The sequence below is a fragment of the Centroberyx affinis genome, unplaced genomic scaffold (assembly GCF_046629955.1).
Source record: "Centroberyx affinis isolate AG114_WGS23_722 - 3 ecotype Tasmania unplaced genomic scaffold, CSIRO-AGI_Caff_v1 ptg004312l_1, whole genome shotgun sequence".
Lineage (NCBI taxonomy): Eukaryota > Metazoa > Chordata > Actinopteri > Beryciformes > Berycidae > Centroberyx > Centroberyx affinis.
The window spans coordinates 31,997-55,412 of record NW_027282024.1 but is presented as its reverse complement, the minus strand read 5'-3'; the positions used below and the strand labels follow the sequence as shown (position 1 = coordinate 55,412).

Here is a 23,416-nt window from a genome sequence, read left to right as displayed (position 1 = left end):
ATCATTTGTCCCAACGAATCTGGAAATTATCAAAAAGAGGAGAAGGGTTATTGAGACAAATACAGCTTGGAGAAAGATGATCAATATCAAAACAGAAGAGTAGAATTTCTATAACATGGAGAATAGATGGAAGAAGGTAAATGCTGGTTGTTTCAGTGTTTCTCCATCATAGCGGAACATCATTCTGGTAAACCTGGTTGCATCCTGAAGCAAAGTTTTCAGAAGAGAGTCTCACCCTGAACAAGGAGCCCCAGGGTGACCAGCAGTAGAATCTGTGACATCATCATTGTGCTGCCGGCGTGTCAGTGGCTCTGAAAGGCCTGGACAGCCACTGATCAACACTGGCCTCTTAACGGGTGGAGAGCAGAGAGGCAGGACAGATATGCAAACACACACACACACGCAACACACACACACACACACACACACACAGAGTCAGTGAACTGTAGCTGTCCTGAGCATATCATGGTGTTTCCCCCTCAGTGCTGGGAGCATTGACTATTTAAATGATCCTCATGTTCATGAGAGTTTTTGCATTACTAGCCCAAGTTTCCATAACATGGGTCATAAATGATTTATCTATCTATTGAATTTGATGCATTGCATGGATCAAGTTGACTTAGCTGGATGTTTCTTTGCTGTATCTTTTAAATCAATGTATTTCATCATTTAATGTCTCGTTCTTGATGTTCTAAATGTTGTTTTTTTTCATCTTAATTACTTTTTGAGCAATGATACTTTTTGCATTTTTATCCCAAATGAGCAGCATATATTCTCTATGGAGTTTGTTAGGGACCTTTGATCTTTTTCAATTTTTTATAGTCAGGAACATACTTTTATTTTTTTGGCATGTAACATAACAATTCCACAACTCTGCAACAATACTCATACATCTAATATATGTAAGTTATATTCTACTTTTCTGATGTCCTGTGACAGATTATGTTACATAATATTTACATATCCCTTACTATAGTGAGAAACAAATCTGTACAAAACTACTACCAAGATAGCTGTTGTGGATGTACTGTTGACATAACTAGTATAACAGAATATAATAATTAGCTAGTTTAGAGATTTACTAATGTTGACAGGTGCGTTTAAACCTTGTTATTTATCTAGAGATTGAATATTGCTCAGTTACAGTCACATATCGACTAATGCATCAACTCCTTTATGTGCATTTAAAATAAATACCTTTTATTTTGTATTGCTTCATCCTTCTGGTCACAGTAGTTCCAGATATACAGCAGAAAGTGTCATAGATGCTGACTGAGGACCAGATACCAGATCAACAGATGCTGGATGAGGAGGCTATTGCTGGTCCTGATTCAGATTTTGACATTTCTGATGCTGTTGACTTGGACTATGAGAGACAGGGACAAGCTGTTTGTGGATCCACCTGAGAGTCAAGCTCTCCTAGATAAACAGACAGAAGACTCTGAAGAGGAAAGTCAGAATCAGTCTGATAGATCAAGTCTACAGGGGTTTTATCAGAGTGAGCTTCATCCCTCTGAAGGCAGAGCAAGAACCCATATCATCCTGAGGAGCTTCCCAGACCTGCACCAGGACCAACTGCTGTGTCCCAAAAAGATGTCTGGGAAATGTTTAATCATTGAAGAGCTGCTCAAATGCACCAATTTAGAGGTTTTGACTCTCATTGCTGGTGGAGAACAGAGCTGGGATTTGTCTATGTAGGAGATGTTTTCAGATCCACTGCAAAATCCAGTGTACCAGGCCACAGTGAGGCTCAACAGGTATAAGGATATATGCTGCCTTTTTACATTGAAATATTATGGCAATGATTTAATTGGCATGACATCTGCTGAAAAGTCAAGCATATTTCAAACATTGAAACCTTCCTGTATGATCCAAATCACAGCTCAAATGCTTATTTTTTGACACAGGTTATGTATTCTATGGGGTTTGAATGGGTTATGTATCAACTTAATAAAAGGTTTTAATAAAGAGTCAGGGCATTGTTGTCCTAGAAGAGACCACTGCCACACTCCCATCAGGATAGAAAAATTAACTCCAGTTTTTAATGTCATTTGTTTTGATCTATTCCTCTTGTTTTAGCCTTTAATTAGGTTTAAAATAAAATCCTGTAATTTTTATTGTTCATCTAAATGGTTTTGAGTCGTTGTTTGTCATATAACTCTGTCTTAAAAAGTGATATTCAAGTTTAATATTATTTATTATCAGTCCATATCAGTAAAACACCCCGACCTGCTTTCAATATATTTAGTTTCCCTCATTTCCTCAGGAGTTTCCTTGTTCTTGGTGCTTGTCTGTATTTCCAGTGGCTTGTCTTTATTTTCTGATGCCAAGGTTTCCTTCTACAGTCTGACACCACATTCCCCTCTTCTGGCCTGACTCAGTGTCTGTACAATAGATACATGTGTTCACCCAACTATTCCCTTCCTTCAAAAAAAAGACTCTCTTGACTTTCCTCTATCTAAATAAGGCTTCCTGACCCAGTTGACTGAATGATCATCCTGATCTGTTTGGATCCTGACAGTCCAGATATTCCAGGACCAGCGTGGATAAGCTGTTTGGATCATTCAGCAGTGGTTTGGGGGTCGGCATCAGGACAGTTTACTTTGCTAGATGTTGTTGTGCTTTTAATGGGTCTGATTGGGCTTCTTCACTGGAACTGTCCTCTTCATTTGGGGGAACTTTCAGGTTGTTGAGGTGGGAGGTGGGCTGTTTTAAGTTCAGAAGGCAAACTGGTAGAGACACTATGAACAACATTATCAATTCTCAATTGTGTGTGTACGTGCATGTGTGTGTGTGTGTGTGTGTGTGTGTGTGTCTTCAGTGAACTGTATCAGTTCCTGCAGTAGCTTCCAGCTGCAGCAGTCAGTTCAGTCTCTGTTCAGTCTGACTGAGGGAGGTTTTTGTACGACGCTTTATCACTGTGTGAACAGAGCTTGACTGTTGATATAGTGATAACTCTGACAGTAGTAAACTCCTGTATCTTCAGCCTGGACTCCACTGATGGTCAGAGTGAAGTCAACTCCATTCCCTCCTCCACTTCCAGTGAATTTGGAAGAGATTCCAGAAAATCTGTCTGATGTTCTGTAGATCAGAGGTTTAGGAGCTTCTCCAGTTTTCTGATGGTACCAAGCCAGATAATATTGTGAGCCAGAGTACTGGTTAACTTTTGGACTGGCCTTACAGTCCATAGAGACAGTTTGACCAAGCTGAACTGATTTGGCTGCTGGCTGAGTCAAGACAATGTTTTGACCAAAAGACCCTGAGGAGAGAGAAGAAACATTGGACATGAGATGGAGAGGTGAAACTCAGCTACACTCCAAGTGATTTTCATAATATAGAAAAACTAGAGATTTTTTTTTCTCACCCTGAGTGGAGCAGAGGAGAGTCCAGATGAGGATGGAGATCAAAGTCATGTTTTGATGAGGAGGATTTCTGTGGCTTCTGTTGTCATGAAGGACAGCTGTCAGTCATCCAGTGTTCAACTCTCAGGACTATAAACTCTCCCAGAGCACTGGAGCATGGTGCTGCTGATGCAAAGTGGCTCTCTATGGAAATGCTCTGACTGACTCCAACAGGGACTTGGATTACTCTGATCATGCTGTTCCTAAATGGATCAATCAATTTACCAAACTCTTGACTAAGAATAGATCTAAGCTAGTCTTGGCTGGATATATTAAAAAAGGCCCTTTTAACAAACGTTTCTGTCTTTTTTAAGTTTACTGCTGGAGAAATAAATATCACTACCAAATAAAATAATACATTTAAAAATATATAAACCAAAAGTGACAAATTTGTGGCATAATTTGATATTTTTTCTAGTTATTATGTCAACTAGCAAGATTTTACAAAGTGAGACTGATTTTGGTGAGTTTGTTGTTGTCAAAGTGAGAGAGCCGTGTCTCTCTAGAGTCAGAGGTTTTTGTACGGCGGCTCAATGAGTTTGTATCACTGTGGGAGACTTTTGGTGGAGGAACCAGACTGGATGTTGGAAGTAAGTTTCTGCATAAATTTTCAATATCATATAATTTATTAAGGCTTTAATTCCTGTAGGAATTTTAGAAGTCGATATAAATATCTTGTGACTTATAGTCTTCTTTTCTTTTGTCTGTTTCTCTCCTTAACCATGGAGTCTAACTTTACTGCACTTTTCTTTACACTTTGTAGGACTGTCGAAAGTGAACAGTTTGAGCTTTAGAAAAGGTTTTAGGAAAAAAAATGCTATTTTCGAAATGGTTTGCCAGATTCTTTTTTAGTTTCCCAATTTTACCCTAAATATGAGTCAAATTAAAACTCAACTAACGAGTGTTTCTACATAGAAGAACATTTGAAAATGTAGCCAAATCTCATGCTTTCTAAAATAGCCTACTTTAACATTATTTTGACAGTTTTGCTAATTCTACTTGATGTTTTAAATATGTCTTGATGAACACCACGGACGTTATGTTAGGTAGCTGTTTCTTTTTGAACTATGCTGCACTAAACCATTAAATCTAACTCACTGTTGCTTTTTTTACAGTTTTCTTCAACACAATCCATGTTTTAGAATACATTTCTATTTTGACCATGATCTAAACATTATTTCAATCAAATCTTAGAAAATTTTAAATTGTATTGGTAGTCTGATTCCTTGATATTTTCCCACCTCATTTCTTTAAAATAAAATACAGTTCGAGAAGACTGAAAATTTGAAGGAAATTTTAAAAATGCGGCCAAATTTATTTCCACTGTAATGTTGCTGGTCATATGAGGACTCTTTCTGTGCTGATATGCATGAGAGGCTTCTTAAAGGGAAGTGAAACAATGTGTGAGTGAGTGACTGGTGGAGCATAAAAAGCATCTGACAGAAACTCCTTAAAGGGGAAAATGGACTCTCACACAGTAAAGGTGTCAAAGCGCCTGGTGATCGATTGACAGCCGCAGCCTTCCTGTCCTCTAAGCTGATTGGTGTCTCCTAGGTGATGTCCGTCCCACCCTGACGGTGCTGCCCCCCTCCAGCGTGGAGCTGCTGCAGGGGAAGGCCACGCTCATGTGCCTGGCCAACAAGGGCTTCCCCTCAGACTGGAGGCTGGCCTGGAAGGTGGACGGCAGCAGCAGCAGCAGCAGCAGCTGGGAGGAGAGCAGGAGCCCCGGGGTGCTGGAGAAGGACGGCCGCTACAGCTGGAGCAGCACCCTGAGGCTCCCTGCAGACCAGTGGGGGAAGGTGGGCTCTGTGACGTGTGAGGCCACCCAGGGCTCCCAGTCTCCGCTCTCGGAGACACTGAGGAGAGACCAGTGTTCCCAGTCCTGACCTGACTCACTGGGACTTCTGCTACTGGTTTTACTCTGCTACTGCTCTCAGTCTGCACTCAGCACTGTAGTCAGTCTCTCTCTCTCTCTCTCTCTCTCTCTCTCTCTCTCTCTCTCTCTCTCTCTCTCTCTCTCTCTCTCTCACAGAATCATTACATCTTTATATAGTAATGTTTTCTTGATCGCAGTAATGTCAATTTTCTTGATATGTTAAGACAATAAAGATCTTTTCACCAAATCAGTTGTTTCCATGGATATTATTATAAAAATAACAGACGTCTTATGATGCTATCTTAATGGTAACAGTGGTTTCATTAAATCCACAGAGACTGAACTCGTCTCCTTGTAAATTTGCTAGGATTTTATAAATGCTGGTGATGATCTGAGAAGGAAAAAATGGGATTATGTAATTCTCTTCTCACATATCTCTGCTACTGCTCTCAGTCTGCACTCAGCACTGTAGTCTCTCTCTCTCTCTCTCTCACACTCACACTCACACACACACACACACACACACACACAGTAATGCTGATATTGTCAATATCTTAAAACAAAAATCAAATGCTGTCTTAATGGTAACTGTGGTTCAATTAAATCCACAGAGGCTGAACTCATCTCAGGATAAAGTGACTAGGATTGTATAGTGGTGATGATTTGAAAATAAATTATGGGATTATGTAATGTATTGTCACACAGTAATTGACGCTGTGAGTGCAACATGACAGTGACTGTGTTTACCAGTGGTTTCCTAACGATAGGCATTAGCTCAGTGTGGATGTAAGGATGAAAGGAGACCACTTTCATCATTGCTCTCATTTATTGTTCGTAAATTTCTCTGTATGGTTACACCTACATAGGAAATACAATGTTTTATTCTAATAATCCTTCATTACAAAAGTGTCCTATTGGTAAGGTTTTGGATGTTGTCTATTTTATCCTGATCCAGATAATATGCTGAATCTTTGTAATAAATCTATAAATGTAGAATGAGAAATTTCAGGATTAGAAATAAAAAGCAGGATATCATCAGCATAAAGGGATATAACTTAAGTGTGATCTCCAGTTTTGACCCCTGAAATATTTACGTCAGTGTTCTGTCTCTGCAAAGGGTTCAAACACTGAGGCAAAAAAAATGTGGTGACAAAGGACACCCTTGATGTTTCCCCCTGTCCAAGTAAAAGATAGAAGATTGTAACCCAGTTGTAAATACTGAGGCCTGGGGGACATGATGTAGTAATTGTACCCATTTCATGATGTCTTCCCTAAAAATTAAAAGGAAACATCATCACTGACAGAGTGTTTTTCACATTTCTGACCTGAGGCTGAATGGAGCACAACAAGTCTAGTGTGTGTTTGTGTTTGGACTGAACCAGTCTTCCCAGTCTTCCCAGTCTTGGTTTAAGAGGGTGAGGAAGGAACAGCTGAATGGTTGTGAAGTTGACTTTCAACAGGTTGGAGATCAGCATGGAGAGGTCAAAGACCAACAGAGATGGATGGATATGCTTAGAAACACAGCCAATAAAATACATATCTACTTCATAAATAATGTCAAATTAATTGCATTTCGGTTCACTCGAAATTACATCAAAACTGTTCAACTGTGAGCTTGGGAGAATTGTTTTGCTAAAGTACTCTAAGTATGTTTGTATTAAAATATAATACATTGAAATAATATTGAATTACACAATGAATTAAATAGTCTTTTCTGTTGTTGGACAATTGTAATAAGTTTGAGTTTGTGGAGTCTTTTGGAAGAAAAGTTACTCAGTACATTTGACTAAAAAACTCCTATATTGAAATCAGTATTAATCTGATTAATTAATCATTCAAACAACATTAAAAAGAATGTTTTCATGATGAAAACATAATATTATATCCTAATTAAAAACTTGTCTTTCTGGACAAACCATTGATGTTTTAGTTTGTCTGCAGCTGTTGAGTCAGATCAGTTCCTCCAGCTGAGGGAGGTTTTTGTACGACGTTGTATCACTGTGTGAACGGCCAGCTGTAACCACCTTGCTGACAGTAGTAAACTCCTGTATCTTCAGTCTGGACTCCACTGATGGTCAGAGTGAAGTCAGTCCCAGATCCACTCCCACTAAAACGATCTGAAACCCCAGACTGAAGGGTTGTAGCTTGATAAATCAGGAGTTTAGGAGTTTCTCCAGGTTTCTGAAGGTACCAGTGGAGGTAGCTACCCATACTTGTACTGGCTTTACATCTGATAGAGACAGTCTGTCCTGGAACAACAGACTGAGATTCAGGAGACTGAGTCAGAATGATTTCTTCTGATGAATCTGGAAAATATGAAAAAGAGGAGAAGGGTTATTGAGACAAATACAGCTTGTAGAAAGATGATCAATATCAAAACAGAAGAGTATAATTTCTTTAAAATGGAGAATAGATGGAAGAAGGTAAATGCTGGTTGTTTCAGTGTTTCTCCATCATAGCAGAACATCATTCTGGTAAACCTGGTTGCATCCTGAAGCAAAGTTTTCAGAAGAGAGTCTCACCCTGAACAAGGAGCCCCAGGATGCCCAGCAGTAGAGTCTGTGACATCATCATTGTGCTGCCGGCGTGTCAGTGGCTCGGAAAGGCCTGGACAGCCACTGATCAACACTGGCCTCTTAACGGGTGGAGAGCAGAGAGGCAGGACTGATGTGCAAACACACAAACACACACACACACACACACAGAGTCAGTGAAGTGTAGCTGTCCTGAGCATATCATGGTGTTTCCCCCTCAGTGCTGGGAGCATTGACTATTTAAATGATCCTCATGTTCATGAGATTAATAGAAGGTCTTAATAAAGTGTCAGAGCGTTTTCATCAGAGAAGAGACCACTCCCACACTCCCATCAGGATAGAAGCATTATTTATTACACACAGGCTTTTAATGTCATTTGTTTTCACCTATTCCTCTTGTTTGTGTATGTATGATTCCTATTTAATCCTGTTTTTTATTCAATCCTGGCATCTTCATCGTTCATCTTAATGTTTTTGATTCTGCGTTATTTTGTCTATAACTCTGCTTATAAAAGTGCTGTCCTTTACATTTCAATTGTTACAAACCATGTCAGTGAAATTCCCCATCTTGTTTTCAATATATTTAGTTTCCCTCATTTCCTTGTTCTTGGTGCTTATCTGTATTTCTAGTTGCTTGGCTTTATTTTCTGATGCCAAGGTTAATGTAAAGTGCAAATGTAAAGACCGTGGCATAACTTACATTCAAGTTTTTATGTTTCTGTGTTGATGTGTGCGGAGCATAATGTTGAAATACTTTACACAGGGTGGCAGTGTTTTTAAAAAAAAATGTATCGCACCAACACAAAACATAGAAGGAAGCACACATGATGACAATCACCAGCAAAATGTATAAAATGCTTCACACCACATTCCCCTCTTCTGGCCTGACTCAGCGTCTGTACAATAGATACATGTGTTCACCCAACTATTCCCTTCCTTCAAAAAAAAGACTCTCTTGACTTTCCTCTATCTAAATAAGGCTTCCTGATCCAGTTGACTGAATGATCATCCTGATCTGTTTGGATCCTGACAGTCCAGATATTCCAGGACCAGCGTGGATAAGCTGTTTGGATCATTCAGCAGTGGTTTGGGGGTCGGCATCAGGACAGCTTACTTTGCTAGATGTTGTTGTGCTTTTAATGGGTCTGATTGGGCTTCTTCACTGGAACTGTCCTCTTCATTTGGGGGAACTTTCAGGTTGTTGAGGTGGGAGGTGGGCTGTTTTAAGTTCAGAAGGCAAACTGGTAGAGACACTATGAACAACATTATCAATTCTCAATTGTGTGTGTACGTGCATGTGTGTGTGTGTGTGTGTGTGTGTGTGTGTGTGTGTCTTCAGTGAACTGTATCAGTTCCTGCAGTAGCTTCCAGCTGCAGCAGTCAGTTCAGTCTCTGTTCAGTCTGACTGAGGGAGGTTTTTGTACGACGCTTTATCACTGTGTGAACAGATCCTGACTGTTGATATAGTGGTAACTCTGACAGTAGTAAACTGCTGCATCTTCAGCTTGGACTCCACTGATGGTCAGAGTGAAGTCAGTCCCTGATCCACTGCCTGTAAAACGAGCTGGAATCCCTGATGCTCGACGATTAGCATAGTAAATGAGCAGTTTAGGAGTTTCTCCATCTCTCTGTTGGTACCAGGCTAAATAGTGGTTGCTGCTACTAACATAAACCTTGGACTGGTTCGACAGCTGATGGTGACGGAGCCTCCCGGAGCAGACCCCACTGCTCCAGGCTGAGTCACTGTGACCTGGCCTCTGGACTCTGAGGATACAGAGACAAAAACATAAACCACCGTCATGGTTTCTCCGCTTCATTTCAGAGGGACGGATGTTCATAGAGGAGAGTTTGATTCTCTGGACTTTACCTGTGAAGCAGCAGCAGAGGAGAGTCCAGATGAGGATGGAGATCAAAGTCATGTTTTGATGAGGAGGATTTCTGTGGCTTCTGTTGTCATGAAGGACAGCTGTCAGTCATCCAGTGTTCAACTCTCAGGACTATAAACTCTCCCAGAGCACTGGAGCATGGTGCTGCTGATGCAAAGTGGCTCTCTATGGAAATGCTCTGACTGACTCCAACAGGGACTTGGATTACTCTGATGATGCTGTTTAGTAATGGATCAATCAATTTAACAAACTCTCATTAACAATTTATCTAATTAATATGTATATTTGGCTTGATGTCTATAAAGAAGTTTTCTTCAACAATATCTCGTCTTTTTTAGTTCTCTGCTAGAGAAATCAGTATCACTACAAGATAAAATACACAATAAATGAAAAACTATTAATGTTGGTACTTTTTCACATAATTTAATAGATTATGTAGTTATTACATCAGTTAGCTAAAGCTTCACAAACAGAGACTGATTTTGGTGAGTTTGTTGTTGTCAAAGTGAGAGAGCCGTGTCTCTCTAGAGTGAGAGGTTTTTGTACGGCGGCTCAATGAGTTTGTATCACTGTGGTGGACTTTTGGTGGAGGAACCAGACTGGATGTTGGAAGTAAGTTTCTGCACTAATTTTAAACATCATATCATTTATTAAGGCTTTTATTCCTGTGTCTGAATTTTAGAAGTATATATAAATATCCAGTGTGTTGACTGACATCACTTATAGTTTAGATTTATTTTCTCTGTGTCTCTCCTTAACCATGGAGTCTAACTTACAGCTGCTTTACTACACTTTTTTTTTACATGTTGTAGACATACTGTGAAAAGTCAACAACTTGAACTTTAGAAAAGATAAATGGAAAACATTACTACTTTCCAAAATTGCTTTTTAATCTTCAATTTTCACTTAAATGATTGTTGACAACTTGCAATTATTTGAAAATGTAGGCAAATCTCTTATTTTGTCGCTTCAAGTAGGCGTACGGTTTCAAAAGCTATTTCGACATTTTCTAATTTTATGGTCATGTTTTTTTTTTTGGCTTATACTTTACAGAAACACAGAGTTATGTTTCAACAAACCTCAAGAAAAAGATCCTATTTAAAAATGTATTTGTCATCCAATTTGTTTGCAATTTTTCCAGTTTCTAGTTTAATTTAAAATACAGTTAGAAATGTTTGCTGATTTAGATAAGAAATTTTAAAATGTATCCAAATCAATGCGCCTTTATTTTGTAGTCTGATATATTCCTGGTCATATGAGGACTCTTTCTGTGCTGATATGCATGAGAGGCTTCTTAAAGGGAAGTGAAACAATGTGTGAGTGAGTGACTGGTGGAGCATAAAAAGCATCTGACAGAAACTCCTTAAAGGGGAAAATGGACTCTCACACAGTAAAGGTGTCAAAGCGCCTGGTGATCGATTGACAGCCGCAGCCTTCCTGTCCTCTAAGCTGATTGGTGTCTCCTAGGTGATGTCCGTCCCACCCTGACGGTGCTGCCCCCCTCCAGCGTGGAGCTGCTGCAGGGGAAGGCCACGCTCATGTGCCTGGCCAACAAGGGCTTCCCCTCAGACTGGAGGCTGGCCTGGAAGGTGGACGGCAGCAGCAGCAGCAGCAGCAGCTGGGAGGAGAGCAGGAGCCCCGGGGTGCTGGAGAAGGACGGCCGCTACAGCTGGAGCAGCACCCTGAGGCTCCCTGCAGACCAGTGGGGGAAGGTGGGCTCTGTGACCTGTGAGGCCACCCAGGGCTCCCAGTCTCCGCTCTCGGAGACACTGAGGAGAGACCAGTGTTCCCAGTCCTGACCTGACTCACTGGGACTTCTGCTACTGGTTTTACTCTGCTACTGCTCTCAGTCTGCACTCAGCACTGTAGTCTCTCTCTCTCTCTCTCTCTCTCTCTCTCTCTCTCTCTCTCTCTCTCACCAGAGTCATTACATCTTTAAATAGTAATGTTTTCTTGATTGCAGTAAAGCCGCTATTCTTGATATGTTAAGACAATAAAGATCTTTTCACCAAATCAGTTGTTTCCATGGATATTATTATAAAAATTACAGATGTCTTATGATGCTGTCTTAATGGTAACAGTGGTTCCATTAAATCCACAGAGACTGACTCGTCTCTGGGTTCATTTGCTTGGATTTTATAAATGCTGGTGATGATCTGAGAAGGAAAAAATGGGATTATGTAATGTATTTTCTTCGCACATATCTCTGTTACCGCTCTCAGTCTTCACTCAGCACTGTAGTCTCTCTCTCTCTCTCTCTCTCTCTCTTACACACACACACATTAATGCTGACATTCTCGATATGTTAAAACAATAAAAATCAAATTCTGTCTTAATGGTAACAGTGGTTCAGTTAAATCCACAGAGGGCAGGCTCATCTCAGGATGTGACTAGGAATTTATAGTGGTGATGATTTGAAAAGAAATTATGGGATTATGTAATGTATTGTCACATTCATTGACGCTGTGAGTGCAACATGACAGTGATTGTGTTTACCAGTGGTTTCCTAAAGATAGGCAGAAGCTAGGTGTGGATGTAAGGATGAAAGGAGACCACTCTCATCATTGCTCTCATTTATTGTTTGCAAATTTCTCTGTATGATTACACCTACATAGGCAATACAATGTTTTATTCTAATAATCCTTTATTACCAAAGTGTTCTATTTGTAAGGCTTAGGATGTTGTCAATTTTATCCTGATCCAGATAATATGCTGAATCTTTGTAATAAATCTACAAACGTAGTAGGAGAAATTTCAGCATTAGAAATAAAAAGCAGGATATCATCAGCATAAAGTGATATAACATGAGTGTAATCTCCAGTTTTGACCCCTGAAATATTTACATGTCAGTGTTCTGTCTCTGCAAAGGGTTCAAGCACTGAGGCAAAAAAAAATGTGGTGACAAAGGACACCCTTTTTCCAGTTTCCTCCTGTCTTAGTAAAAGCTAGAAGATTGTAACCCATTTGTAAATACTGAAGCCTGTTGGACATGATGTAGTAATTGTACCCATTTCATGAAGTCTTCCCTAAAAATTAAAAGGAAACATCATGACTGACAGAGTGTTTATCACATTTCTGACCTGAGGCTGAATCGAGCACAACAAGTCTTGTGTATGTTCGTGTTTGGACTGAACCAGTCTTCCCAGTCTTCGTTTGAGAGGGTGAGGAAGGAACAGCTGAATGGTTGTGAAATTGACTTTCAACAGGTTGGAGGTCAGCATGGAGAGGTCAAAGACCAACAGATATGGATGGATATGCTTAGAAACACAGCCAATAAAATACATATCTACTTCATAAATAATGTCAAATTAATTGCATTTCGGTTCACTGGAAATTACATCAAAACTGTTCAATTGTGAGCTTAGGAGAATTGTTTTGCTAAAGGACTCTCAGTATGGTGTATTAAAATATAATACATTGAAATAATATTGACACAATTGTGACACACAAATACAATTAAATTGTCTTTTCTGTTGTTGGACAATTGTAATAAGTTTGAGTTTGTGGAGTCTTTTGGAAAAAAACTTACTCAGTACATTTGACAAAAAAACACCTATATTGAAATCAGTATTAATCTCATTAAAATGATGCATTAAATGGTCTTTTGTGATCTTTTGTAATTCTGTAGTTTGAGATTATTGAGTTTGTCTGAAAAATACTCAGTATGTTTGAACTCGAACATACTTAAATAATGAAAATCCTCTATCAATGTTTCATTATCTGTATTAAAATATCTTGCTTTATGGCAGTTGAAATTCTATACTTAAAATGTGTTCAACGCTGACTTTGAGTAATCTGTTGGACCCGCTGTAACAGTGATCCTGTTTCAAACCATTGTTTGATCAACATAATCATTAAAACAACATTAAAAAGAATGTTTTCATGATGAAAACATAATATTATATCCTAATTAAAAACTGTCTTTTTGGGCAAACCATTGATGTTTTAGTTTCTCTGCAGCTGTTGAGTCAGATCAGTTCCTCTCCAGCTGAGGGAGGTTTTTGTACAACGTTGTATCACTGTGTGAACGGCCAGCTGTAACCACCCTGCTGACAGTAGTAAACTCCTGTATCTTCAGTCTGGACTCCACTGATGGTCAGAGTGAAGTCAGTCCCAGATCCACTCCCACTAAAACGATCTGAAACCCCAGACTGACGGGTAGTAGCAAAATTAATGAGGAGTTTAGGAGTTTCTCCAGCTTTCTGAAGGTACCAGTGGATGTGGGTACCAGCAGTTGAACTGGCTTTACATCTGATAGAGACGGTCTGTCCTGGTTCAACAGACTTAGATTCAGGAGACTGAGTCAGAATGATTTCTTCTGATGAATCTGGAAAATATGAAAAAGAGGAGAAGGGTTATTGATACAAATACAGCTTGGAGAAAGATGATCAATATCAAAACAGAAGAGTAAAAAAAAAAGGTAAATGCTGGATGTTTCAGTGTTTCTCCATCATAGCAGAACATCATTCTGGTAAACCTGGTTGCATCCTGAAGCAAAGTTTTCAGAAGAGAGTCTCACCCTGAACAAGGAGCCCCAGGGTGCCCAGCAGTAGAATCTGTGACATCATCATTGTGCTACCGGCGTGTCAGTGGCTCTGAAAGGCCTGGACAGCCACTGATCAACACTGGCCTCTTAACGGGTGGAGAGCAGAGAGGTAGGACTGATATGCAAACACACACACATACACACACACACACACACACAGAGTCAGTGAAGTGTAGTTGTCCTGAGCATATCATGGTGTTTCCCCCTCAGTGCTGGGAGCATTGACTATTTAAATGATCCTCATGTTCATGAGAGTTTTTGCATTACTAGCCCAAGTTTCCATAACATGGGTCATAAATGATTTATCTATCTATTGAATTCGATGCATTGCATGGGTCAAGGTGATTTAGCTGGGTGTTTCTTTGCTGTATCTTTTAAATCAATGTATTTTATTTTGATTTGATTTGATTTGATTTTATAAATGTCTTGTTCTTGATGTTCTGAAAGGTTTTTTTCTTTTCATCTTTATTACTTTTTGAGTAATGATACTTTTTGCATTTTTGCATTTCCCAAATGACCAGCATATATTCTCTATGGAATTTGTTAGGGACCTTTGATCTTTTGTAATTGTTTATAGTCAGGAACATTTTTTTTTTTTGACATGTCACGTAACAATTTCACAACTCTGCAACAATACTCATGCATCTAATATATGTAAGTTATATTCTACTTTTCTGATGTCTTGTGATAGATTATGTTACATAATATTGACATATCCCTTACTATAGTGAGAAACAAACCTGTCCAAAACTACTTCCAAGATAGCTGTTGTGGATGTACTGTCATAACTACTGACACTGACATAACTAGTATAACAGAATATAATAATTAGCTAGTTTAGAGATTTACTAATGTTGACAGGTGCGTTTAAACCTTGTTATTTATCTAGAGATTGAATATTGGTCAGTTACAGTCACATATCGACTAATGCATCAATTGATTTATGTGCATTTAAAATAAGTACCTCTTCTTTTGTATTGCTTCATCTTTCTGGTCACAATAGTTCCAGCTATACATCAGAAAGAGTCATAGATGCTGACTGAGGACCAGATACCAGATCAACAGATGCTGGATGAGGAGGCTATTGCTGGTCCTGATTCAGATTCTGACATTTCTGATGCTGCTGACTTGGACTATGAGAGACAGGGACAAGCTGGTTGTGGATCCACCTGAGAGTCAAGCTCTCCTAGATAAACAGACAGAAGACTCTTCTGATGAGACTTCTGAAGAGGAAAGTCAGAATCAGTCTGATAGATCAAGTCTACAGGGGTTTTATCAGAGTGAGCTTTGTCCCTCTGAAGGCAGAGCAAGAACCCATATCATCCTGAGGAGCCTCCCAGACCTGCACAAGGACCAACTGCTGTGTCCCACAAAGATGTCTGGGAGATGTTTCATCATTGAAGAGCTGCTCAAATGCACCAATTTGACTCTCCTTGCTGGTGGAGAACAGAGCTGGGATTTGTCTATGTAGGAGATGTTTTCAGATCCACTGCAAAATCCAGTGTACCAGACCACAGGGAGGCTCACAAGGTATAAGGATATCTGCTGCCTTTTTACATTGAAATATTATGACAATGATTTAATTGGCATGACATCTGCTGAAACGTCAAGCAAATTTCAAATATTGAAACCTTCCTGTATGATCCAAATTCACAGCTCAAATGCTTATTTTTTTAACCAGTTTATGTATTCTATGGGGTTTGAATGGGTTATGCATCAACTTAATAAAAGGTTTTAATAAAGAGTCAGGGCATTGTTGTCCTAGAAAAGACCACTCCCACACTCCCATCAGGATTGAAAACGAACTACAGTTTTTAATTAAGCAATATTACACGAGAGGGTAGTGCCAATAATGACAGTAAAGCTCACCCTCTTGTATCATATTGCGATTATACAACAGTTACCAACAAAATAAAAGAATAATCAAAATGTATTCATATTGTGGGGCAATTTGCTCTCAAAATAAAAAAAACTTTTTGGTCGTGTTATCTCGGTTTGCCTGGAAATACATTGAGTCTGACTAATAACTGGAAAACAATCAGTCATGTCAGTAAACTCCTAGGCTATGTAATGGAATCTAGTTTACTACTCAAGTACAGCAAGTTGGCCGGCCTTAGTAACGACCTAGCAACAGAGACGATTTATAGTCCCTGTCAGCCAGCCAACTTGAGCTAATGCTTTCTAGAGATCGTGGGATTTCCCAAAATGAATAAATATCACACATATAAACACAAACCTACTTTGCTAGCTCAACATAGCAAGATATCTGCTGAAAAAATTTTTTTTTCCATGGACAGATTTAGCTACTACGTCCGCGAACTTCACATGTATTTTTAGTAGCGCTATGTCACCGACTCACAGCTGATGGAGGATGCCAGAGTGTCTAGTAACATCAAGACTAAACAGAGTTATATTTAAATATATTGTATGATAATATATGGCGGAGTAATATTTAGTGACGAGCACAGCTAGGTGTGCTGTCATGCTGATTTGATCACGTTCTAAATGTCTAGTTGACAGATCAGATCAGATTGCTTGGTTGGAACTAGCTGTTGTATAATGTCATTTGTTTTCATCTATTCCTCTTGTTTTAGCCTTTAATTAGGTTTTTATTAAATCCTGGAAAAAGTGATATATAATGAAGTTTAATATTATTTATTATCAGTCCATGTCAGTAAAATGCCCAACCTGCTTTTCAGCATATTTGAAATGAGATTCCCTCATTTCCTGATCCAGTTGACTGAATGATCCTCCTGACCTGTTTGGATCCTGACAGTCCAGATATTCCAGGACCAGCTTGGATAAGCTGTTTGGATCATTCAGCAGTGGTTTGGGGGTCGGCATCAGGACAGCTTACTTTGCTAGATGTTGTTGTGCTTTTAATGGGTCTGATTGGACTTCTTCACTGGAACTGTCCTCTTCATTTGGGGGAACTTTCAGGTTGTTGAGGTGGGAGGTGGGCTGTTTTAACTTCAGAAGGCAAACTGGTAGAGACACTATATCATTAATTCTCACCAACCAAATTGTGTGTGTGTGTGTGTGTGTGTCCTCTGAACTGTATCAGTTCCTGCAGTAGCTTCCAGCTGCAGCAGTCAGTTCAGTCTCTGTTCAGTCTGACTGAGGGAGGTTTTTGTATGACGCTTTATCACTGTGTGAACACATACTGACTGTTGATAACGTGGAAACTCTGGCAGTAGTAAACTGCTGCATCTTCAGCCTGGACTCCACTGATGGTCAGAGTGAAGTCAGTCCCTGATCCACTGCCTGTAAAACGATCTGGAATCCCTGATGCTCTCTGATTAGCAAAGTAAATGAGAAGTTTGGGAGTTTCTCCATCTCTCTGTTGGTACCAGGCTAAACGGTGGTAGGTACTAAAATAAACCTTGGGATTGGTACGACAGCTGATGGTGACGGAGCCTCCCGGAGCAGACCTCACTGCTCCAGGCTGAGTCACTGTGACCTGGCCTCTGGACTCTGAGGATACAGAGACAAAAACATAAACCACCGTCATGGTTTTCTCCGCTTCATTTCAGAGGGACGGATGTTCATAGAGGAGAGGAGTTTGATTCTCTGGACTTTACCTGTGAAGCAGCAGCAGAGGAGAGTCCAGATGAGGATGGAGATCAAAGTCATGTTTTGATGAGGAGGATTTCTGTGGCTTCTGTTGTCATGAAGGACAGCTGTCAGTCATCCAGTGTTCAACTCTCAGGACTATAAACTCTCCCAGAGCACTGGAGCATGGTGCTGCTGATGCAAAGTGGCTCTCTATGGAAATGCTCTGACTGACTCCAACAGGGACTTGGATTACTCTGATCATGCTGTTCCTAAATGGATCAATCAATGATTAAAAATGTATGTACGCTAAGTTTAATGTAGATTTGGCTTGATGTCTATGAACAAGTTTTCTTCAAGAATTTATTTTGTCTTGTTTAATTTCACTGCTAGAGAAATAAATATAACTGCAAGACAAATTTAACAGTATACAAACCAAAAGTGATTAATGTTGGAATGTTGTGCTATTTGTGATAGCTAGTTATTACATGAGCTAGCTAGGTTTTACAAATTCAGCCTGATTTTGGGGAGTTTGTTGTTGTCAAAGTGAGAGAGCCGTGTCTCTCTAGAGTGAGAGGTTTTTGTACGGCGGCTCAATGAGTTTGTATCACTGTGGTACACTTTTGGTGGAGGAACCAGACTGGATGTTGGAAGTAAGTAACCTATCTCATGTTTTTCGTAATTCATGAGCTACATTTTAATGTGTTACATATTCAGTGTAATTTGGGAAGCTACGTATTAAATTTTCTATGTTGATATGTATTTTGTAAATGAGAAATTACTTTCAGCAATGAACAAACAATTTAATAAAATGAATACAAATGGCCAATCTAATAATCGTGAGACTTGGGCCAGAGGAGAAAGTATGTATTCCTTATGTATTCCTAACGATTATTATGAAGTTTCTTCTTGAGGGCTTGTAGTTTTAGTTTTGTCTGACAAAGTGAGAGAGCCGTGTCTCTCTAGAGTGAGAGGTTTTTGTACGGCGGCTCAATGAGTTTGTATCACTGTGGTGGACTTTTGGTGGAGGAACCAGACTGGATGTTGGAAGTAAGTTTCTGCACAAATTTTAAACATCATATCATTTATTAAGGCTTTTATTCCTGTGTCTGAATTTTAGAAGTAGATATAAATATCCACTGTGTTGACTTACATCACTTATAGATAGCTTTCTTTTCTCTGTGTCTCTCCTTAACCATGGAGTCTGACTTATAGCTGCTTACTACACTTTTTTTTACACGTTGTAGACATACTGTGAAAAGTAAACAAGTTGACCTTTAGAAAAGATAAATGAAAAACATTACTACTTTCCAAAATTGCTTTTTAATCTTCAGTTTTCACTTAAATGATTGTTGACAACTTGCGATTATTTGAAAATGTAGGCAAATCTCTTATTTTGTCGCTTCAAGTAGGCGTATGGTTTCAAAAGCTATTTTGACATTTTCTAATTTTATGGTCATGTTTTTTTTTTGCTTATACTTTACAGAAACACAGAGTTATGTTTCAACAAACCTCAAGAAAAAATCCTATTTAAAAATGTATTTGTAATCCAATTTGTTTGCAATTTTTCCAGTTTCTAGTTTAATTTAAAATACAGTTAGTTAGTTATTTAGATAAGACATTTTAAAATGTATCCAAATCTATGCTCCTCTACTTTGTAGTCTGATATATTCCTGGTCATATGAGGACTCTTTCTGTGCTGATATGCATGAGAGGCTTCTTAAAGGGAAGTGAAACAATGTGTGAGTGAGTGACTGGTGGAGCATAAAAAGCATCTGACAGAAACTCCTTAAAGGGAAAATGGACTCTCACACAGTAAAGGTGTCAAAGCGCCTGGTGATCGATTGACAGCCGCAGCCTTCCTGTCCTCTAAGCTGATTGGTGTCTCCTAGGTGATGTCCGTCCCACCCTGACGGTGCTGCCCCCCTCCAGCGTGGAGCTGCTGCAGGGGAAGGCCACGCTCATGTGCCTGGCCAACAAGGGTTTCCCCTCAGACTGGAGGCTGGCCTGGAAGGTGGACGGCAGCAGCAGCAGCAGCTGGGAGGAGAGCAGGAGCCCCGGGGTGCTGGAGAAGGACGGCCGCTACAGCTGGAGCAGCACCCTGAGGCTCCCTGCAGACCAGTGGGGGAAGGTGGGCTCTGTGACCTGTGAGGCCACCCAGGGCTCCCAGTCTCCGCTCTCGGAGACACTGAGGAGAGACCAGTGTTCCCAGTCCTGACTTGACTCACTGGGACTTCTGCTACTGGTTTTACTCTGCTACTGCTCTCAGTCTGCACTTAGCACTGTAGTCTCTCTCTCTCTCTCTCTCTCTCTCTCTCTCACCCACCAGAATCGTTACATCTTTAAATTGTAATGTTTTCTTGCTTGCAGTTATGACAAATCTTGATATGTTACGACAATAAAGATCTTTATACCAAATCAGTTGTGTTTCCATGCATATTATTATAAACAGATGTCTTATGATGCTGTATTAATAGTAACAGTGGTTCAATGAAATACAAAGAGACTGAGCTTGTTTCAGGGTAAAGTGACTAAGGTTTTACAGTTACTGGTAATAATTTGAGAAAGAAATTAGGAGTTTATGGGATTATGTAATGCATTGTCTCACATTCATTAACACTGTGAGGGCCACATGCAAGTGACTGTGTTTACCAGCAGTATCCTAAAGATAGGCAGGAACCAGTTGTGGATCTAGGGATTACTGGAGTTCATTTTTAAAGATCTCTTATCACTGCTTTTATGACTCCGACAAAATTGCTCTCATTTATTGTTTATATATTGTCATTTATTTATATGTGTGGTTACATGCAGATAGCAAATTCAATCTTTTAACCACTTAAAAGGAAAATCACCCAATGATCTCTCATTACCAAAATGTCAAGTTGATAATGCCTCTGATTTAAAATAAATATACAAAAGTGATAATAGAAATTTCAGGATTATAAATAAAAAACAGAATATCATCAGCATAGAGGGATATAACATGAGAGTGATCTCCAGTCTTGACCCCTGAAATATTTAAATGTGAGTTTTTTGTTTCTGCAAAGTGATCTAGTAGTAGTAGTAGTATTTTTATTCAGTCATCACACACAATACAATAAGTATAAACAGTATATACAATATACAATCTAATATGCAATAAGTATAAGCAGGCTAGACAGTATAAACAAAATCAACAATCTATGTATTATGTAGTGACTATCCTACATTCTTATCAATTTAAGCTACCCTCCAGAAAAAAATAAAATAAAATAAAATAAAAATCATTCACACTTGTAACCCTCAAAAATAGCTTTATAAACCTTTCTTTTGAAAACCAAAAGCGAGTTACACATTCTTAAATTTATATTAGCATTGTTCCATAATTTAAACCCAACAGTAGAAATACATCTCCTTTTAATCCCTTTTTTAGCTTTTTGTACGATAAACTTACAAATATCTCTCAAATGATATTTACACTCCTGCATTGAAAAAAACCTTTGTACACAGTCTGGGAGTGACTTTGTTATAGCTCTGAACATTATTTGCATTATTTAATAATTTACCAAATTATTAAATTTCATAGCATGGGATTTTATAAACAGTGGATTAGTGTGATCATAGTAACCAGCCTTATTAATAATAAGTATGGCTCGTTTTTGTAGTAAGACTATTGAATTTATAGTCGTCTTAAAGGTCGACCCCCACAATTCCACACTGTAAGATATGTAAGGAAGTATAAGTGAGCAGTAAATTATATACAAGGCCTTATGATTTAATATATCCCTAGATTTATACAGGATTGCTATTGACTTTAAAATTTTTCCTTTAATATAGTCAATATGTTGTTTCCATGTTAATTTATGATCAATCACAACCCCTAGGAATTTTGTCTCAAAAACTCTTTCAATTTCAACATCACAGATTTTTAATTCAATATCCCCATCAATTTCTTTTCAATTTCCAAAAACCATAAATTTAGTTTTCTTAATATTGAGAGACAATTTATTACGATCAAACCAAGTTTTGAGGATTTCCAGCTCCCTTTCAGTAACATACAAAAGTTCCTTTAAATTTTTCCCAGAGCAAAATTAATTTGTATCATCTGCAAAAATGACAAATTTTAACAATTCCGTAGCATTGCAAATATCATTAATATAAAGTATAAGACGTTTTGGACCAATCACCGATCCCTGGGGTACTCCACAGGTGACCTTCCTAAATCCTGACACAGTATCAATAATTTGCACACATTGCTGTCTATTTTCCAAGTAGCTTTTCAGCCAAGAGTAAGCTATACCTCTTATCCCATACTTCTCTAATTTTCTCAATAATTGGCTGTGATCTATAGTATCAAAAGCCTTCTGTAGGTCAATATAAATACCAATAGAACACTCATAATTTTCAACTGCCTGTGTTATTTCTTCTACCATCTCCATTACTGCATAGGTAGTAGTTCTACTTTCCCTAAATCCATACTGGTGTTCACTCAATAATTCATATTTACCAATGAAGAGATCCAATTATTTCACAAATCATTTCTCTAATATTTTTGAAAACTGAGGAAGAAGTGATACCGGTCTGTAATTGTCCATGTAGTGCTTATCTTCATCTATAAATATTGGTATTACCTTTGCTGATTTCATTATTAGGAAAAACACCTCTTTGAAATGACTGATTACATATATATGCCAGAGGTCTTACAATAGAATCAATGACTTCTTTAATAATTACCATGTCAATGGAATTTATATCAGTTGATCTTTTGTTTTTGAATTTTCTTACAATTTCAATTATATCAGTTTAATTTACCCTACAAAGGAACATAGAACTGATATTACCATTAATCAGATTATCAAACAAATCTTTTTTGTCATCACGCACAACAATTTTGCTGGCCAAAGTAGTGCCAACACCCAAAAAATAGTCATTGAAATCATCAACAATGCTTTTTAAATTGTCCACTGTAGCATCAGAGCTATTTAAAAAATAACTTGGAAATTCAGATTTATAACATCTATTCTGAATAATATGATTGATTACTTTCCAAGTGCTTTGAATGTTATTTTTACTGTCCTCTAATATTTTATTGTAGTATTCCTTCTTCTGTAATCTCATAACGGAAGTCAGTTTATTCTTATACAACTTATATTTTTCTTCACTTTCACTGGTTCTCAGTTGTAAATATTTCTTAGAAAGTAGATTTTTATTTTTGCACGCCCTTTGCAGACTTTTAGTCATCCACGGCTTTCCTTTATATTTATCCTTCACCCAGCACTTTCTAATAGGACAATGTTTATTGTATAACTCTAAGAATATGAACAAAAATGCATCGTAGGCCTGATTATGATCATCAACATATACCTCATCCCAGTTGCAGTTTGTAAGGTCCATCTTTAAGTCCTCAATTCTTTCTGGTGTCCTTATTCTTAATAATTTACAGGAAGGCTCACTTACACCAACTGAACATTTAACTTTTAAATGGTGTAAGATCACAAACACAGAAAGATGATCACTGATATCACTTAAAAACAAACCACTTGTTGCTTGGTCATGAACATTAGTAAAAATTTTATCAATAAGTGTGGCACTTTCTTTAGTTATCCTACTAGGTTTGTCAATAAGGGGCCAGAGACCATAAC

General features: G+C 38.5%; 1 protein-coding gene and 5 gene segments (V, D, J or C); 3 read left to right on the top strand and 3 right to left on the bottom strand.

The window, feature by feature from the left end:
* Positions 1–2,915: 2,915 nt before the first annotated feature.
* LOC139664542 (immunoglobulin kappa variable 4-1-like) lies at positions 2,916–3,413 on the bottom strand. The segment is given in 2 exon segments: positions 2,916–3,259; positions 3,365–3,413. Coding segments are annotated over 2 exon segments (393 nt in total).
* A 19-nt stretch (positions 3,414–3,432) lies between these two features.
* On the top strand, positions 3,433–5,399 carry LOC139664556 (Ig kappa-b4 chain C region-like). The segment is given in 2 exon segments: positions 3,433–3,991; positions 4,956–5,399. A coding segment is annotated over 1 exon segment (261 nt).
* A 3,845-nt stretch (positions 5,400–9,244) lies between these two features.
* LOC139664541 (uncharacterized) lies at positions 9,245–14,268 on the bottom strand. Its single transcript, XM_071543405.1, has 4 exons — positions 14,217–14,268; positions 13,718–14,024; positions 11,181–11,343; positions 9,245–9,568 (listed from the first exon to the last, which is right to left on the bottom strand). The coding sequence occupies exons 1-4, from the start codon at positions 14,266–14,268 to the stop codon at positions 9,245–9,247; spliced, it is 846 nt and encodes a 281-aa protein (XP_071399506.1).
* Positions 10,166–11,701, top strand: LOC139664553 (Ig kappa-b4 chain C region-like). The segment is given in 2 exon segments: positions 10,166–10,309; positions 11,165–11,701. A coding segment is annotated over 1 exon segment (261 nt).
* A 3,120-nt stretch (positions 14,269–17,388) lies between the features above and the next one.
* LOC139664540 (Ig kappa chain V region 2717-like) lies at positions 17,389–17,754 on the bottom strand. The segment is given in 1 exon segment: positions 17,389–17,754. A coding segment is annotated over 1 exon segment (366 nt).
* Positions 17,755–18,491: 737 nt separating this feature from the next.
* LOC139664549 (Ig kappa-b4 chain C region-like) lies at positions 18,492–20,205 on the top strand. The segment is given in 2 exon segments: positions 18,492–18,845; positions 19,688–20,205. A coding segment is annotated over 1 exon segment (255 nt).
* Positions 20,206–23,416: the final 3,211 nt, after the last annotated feature.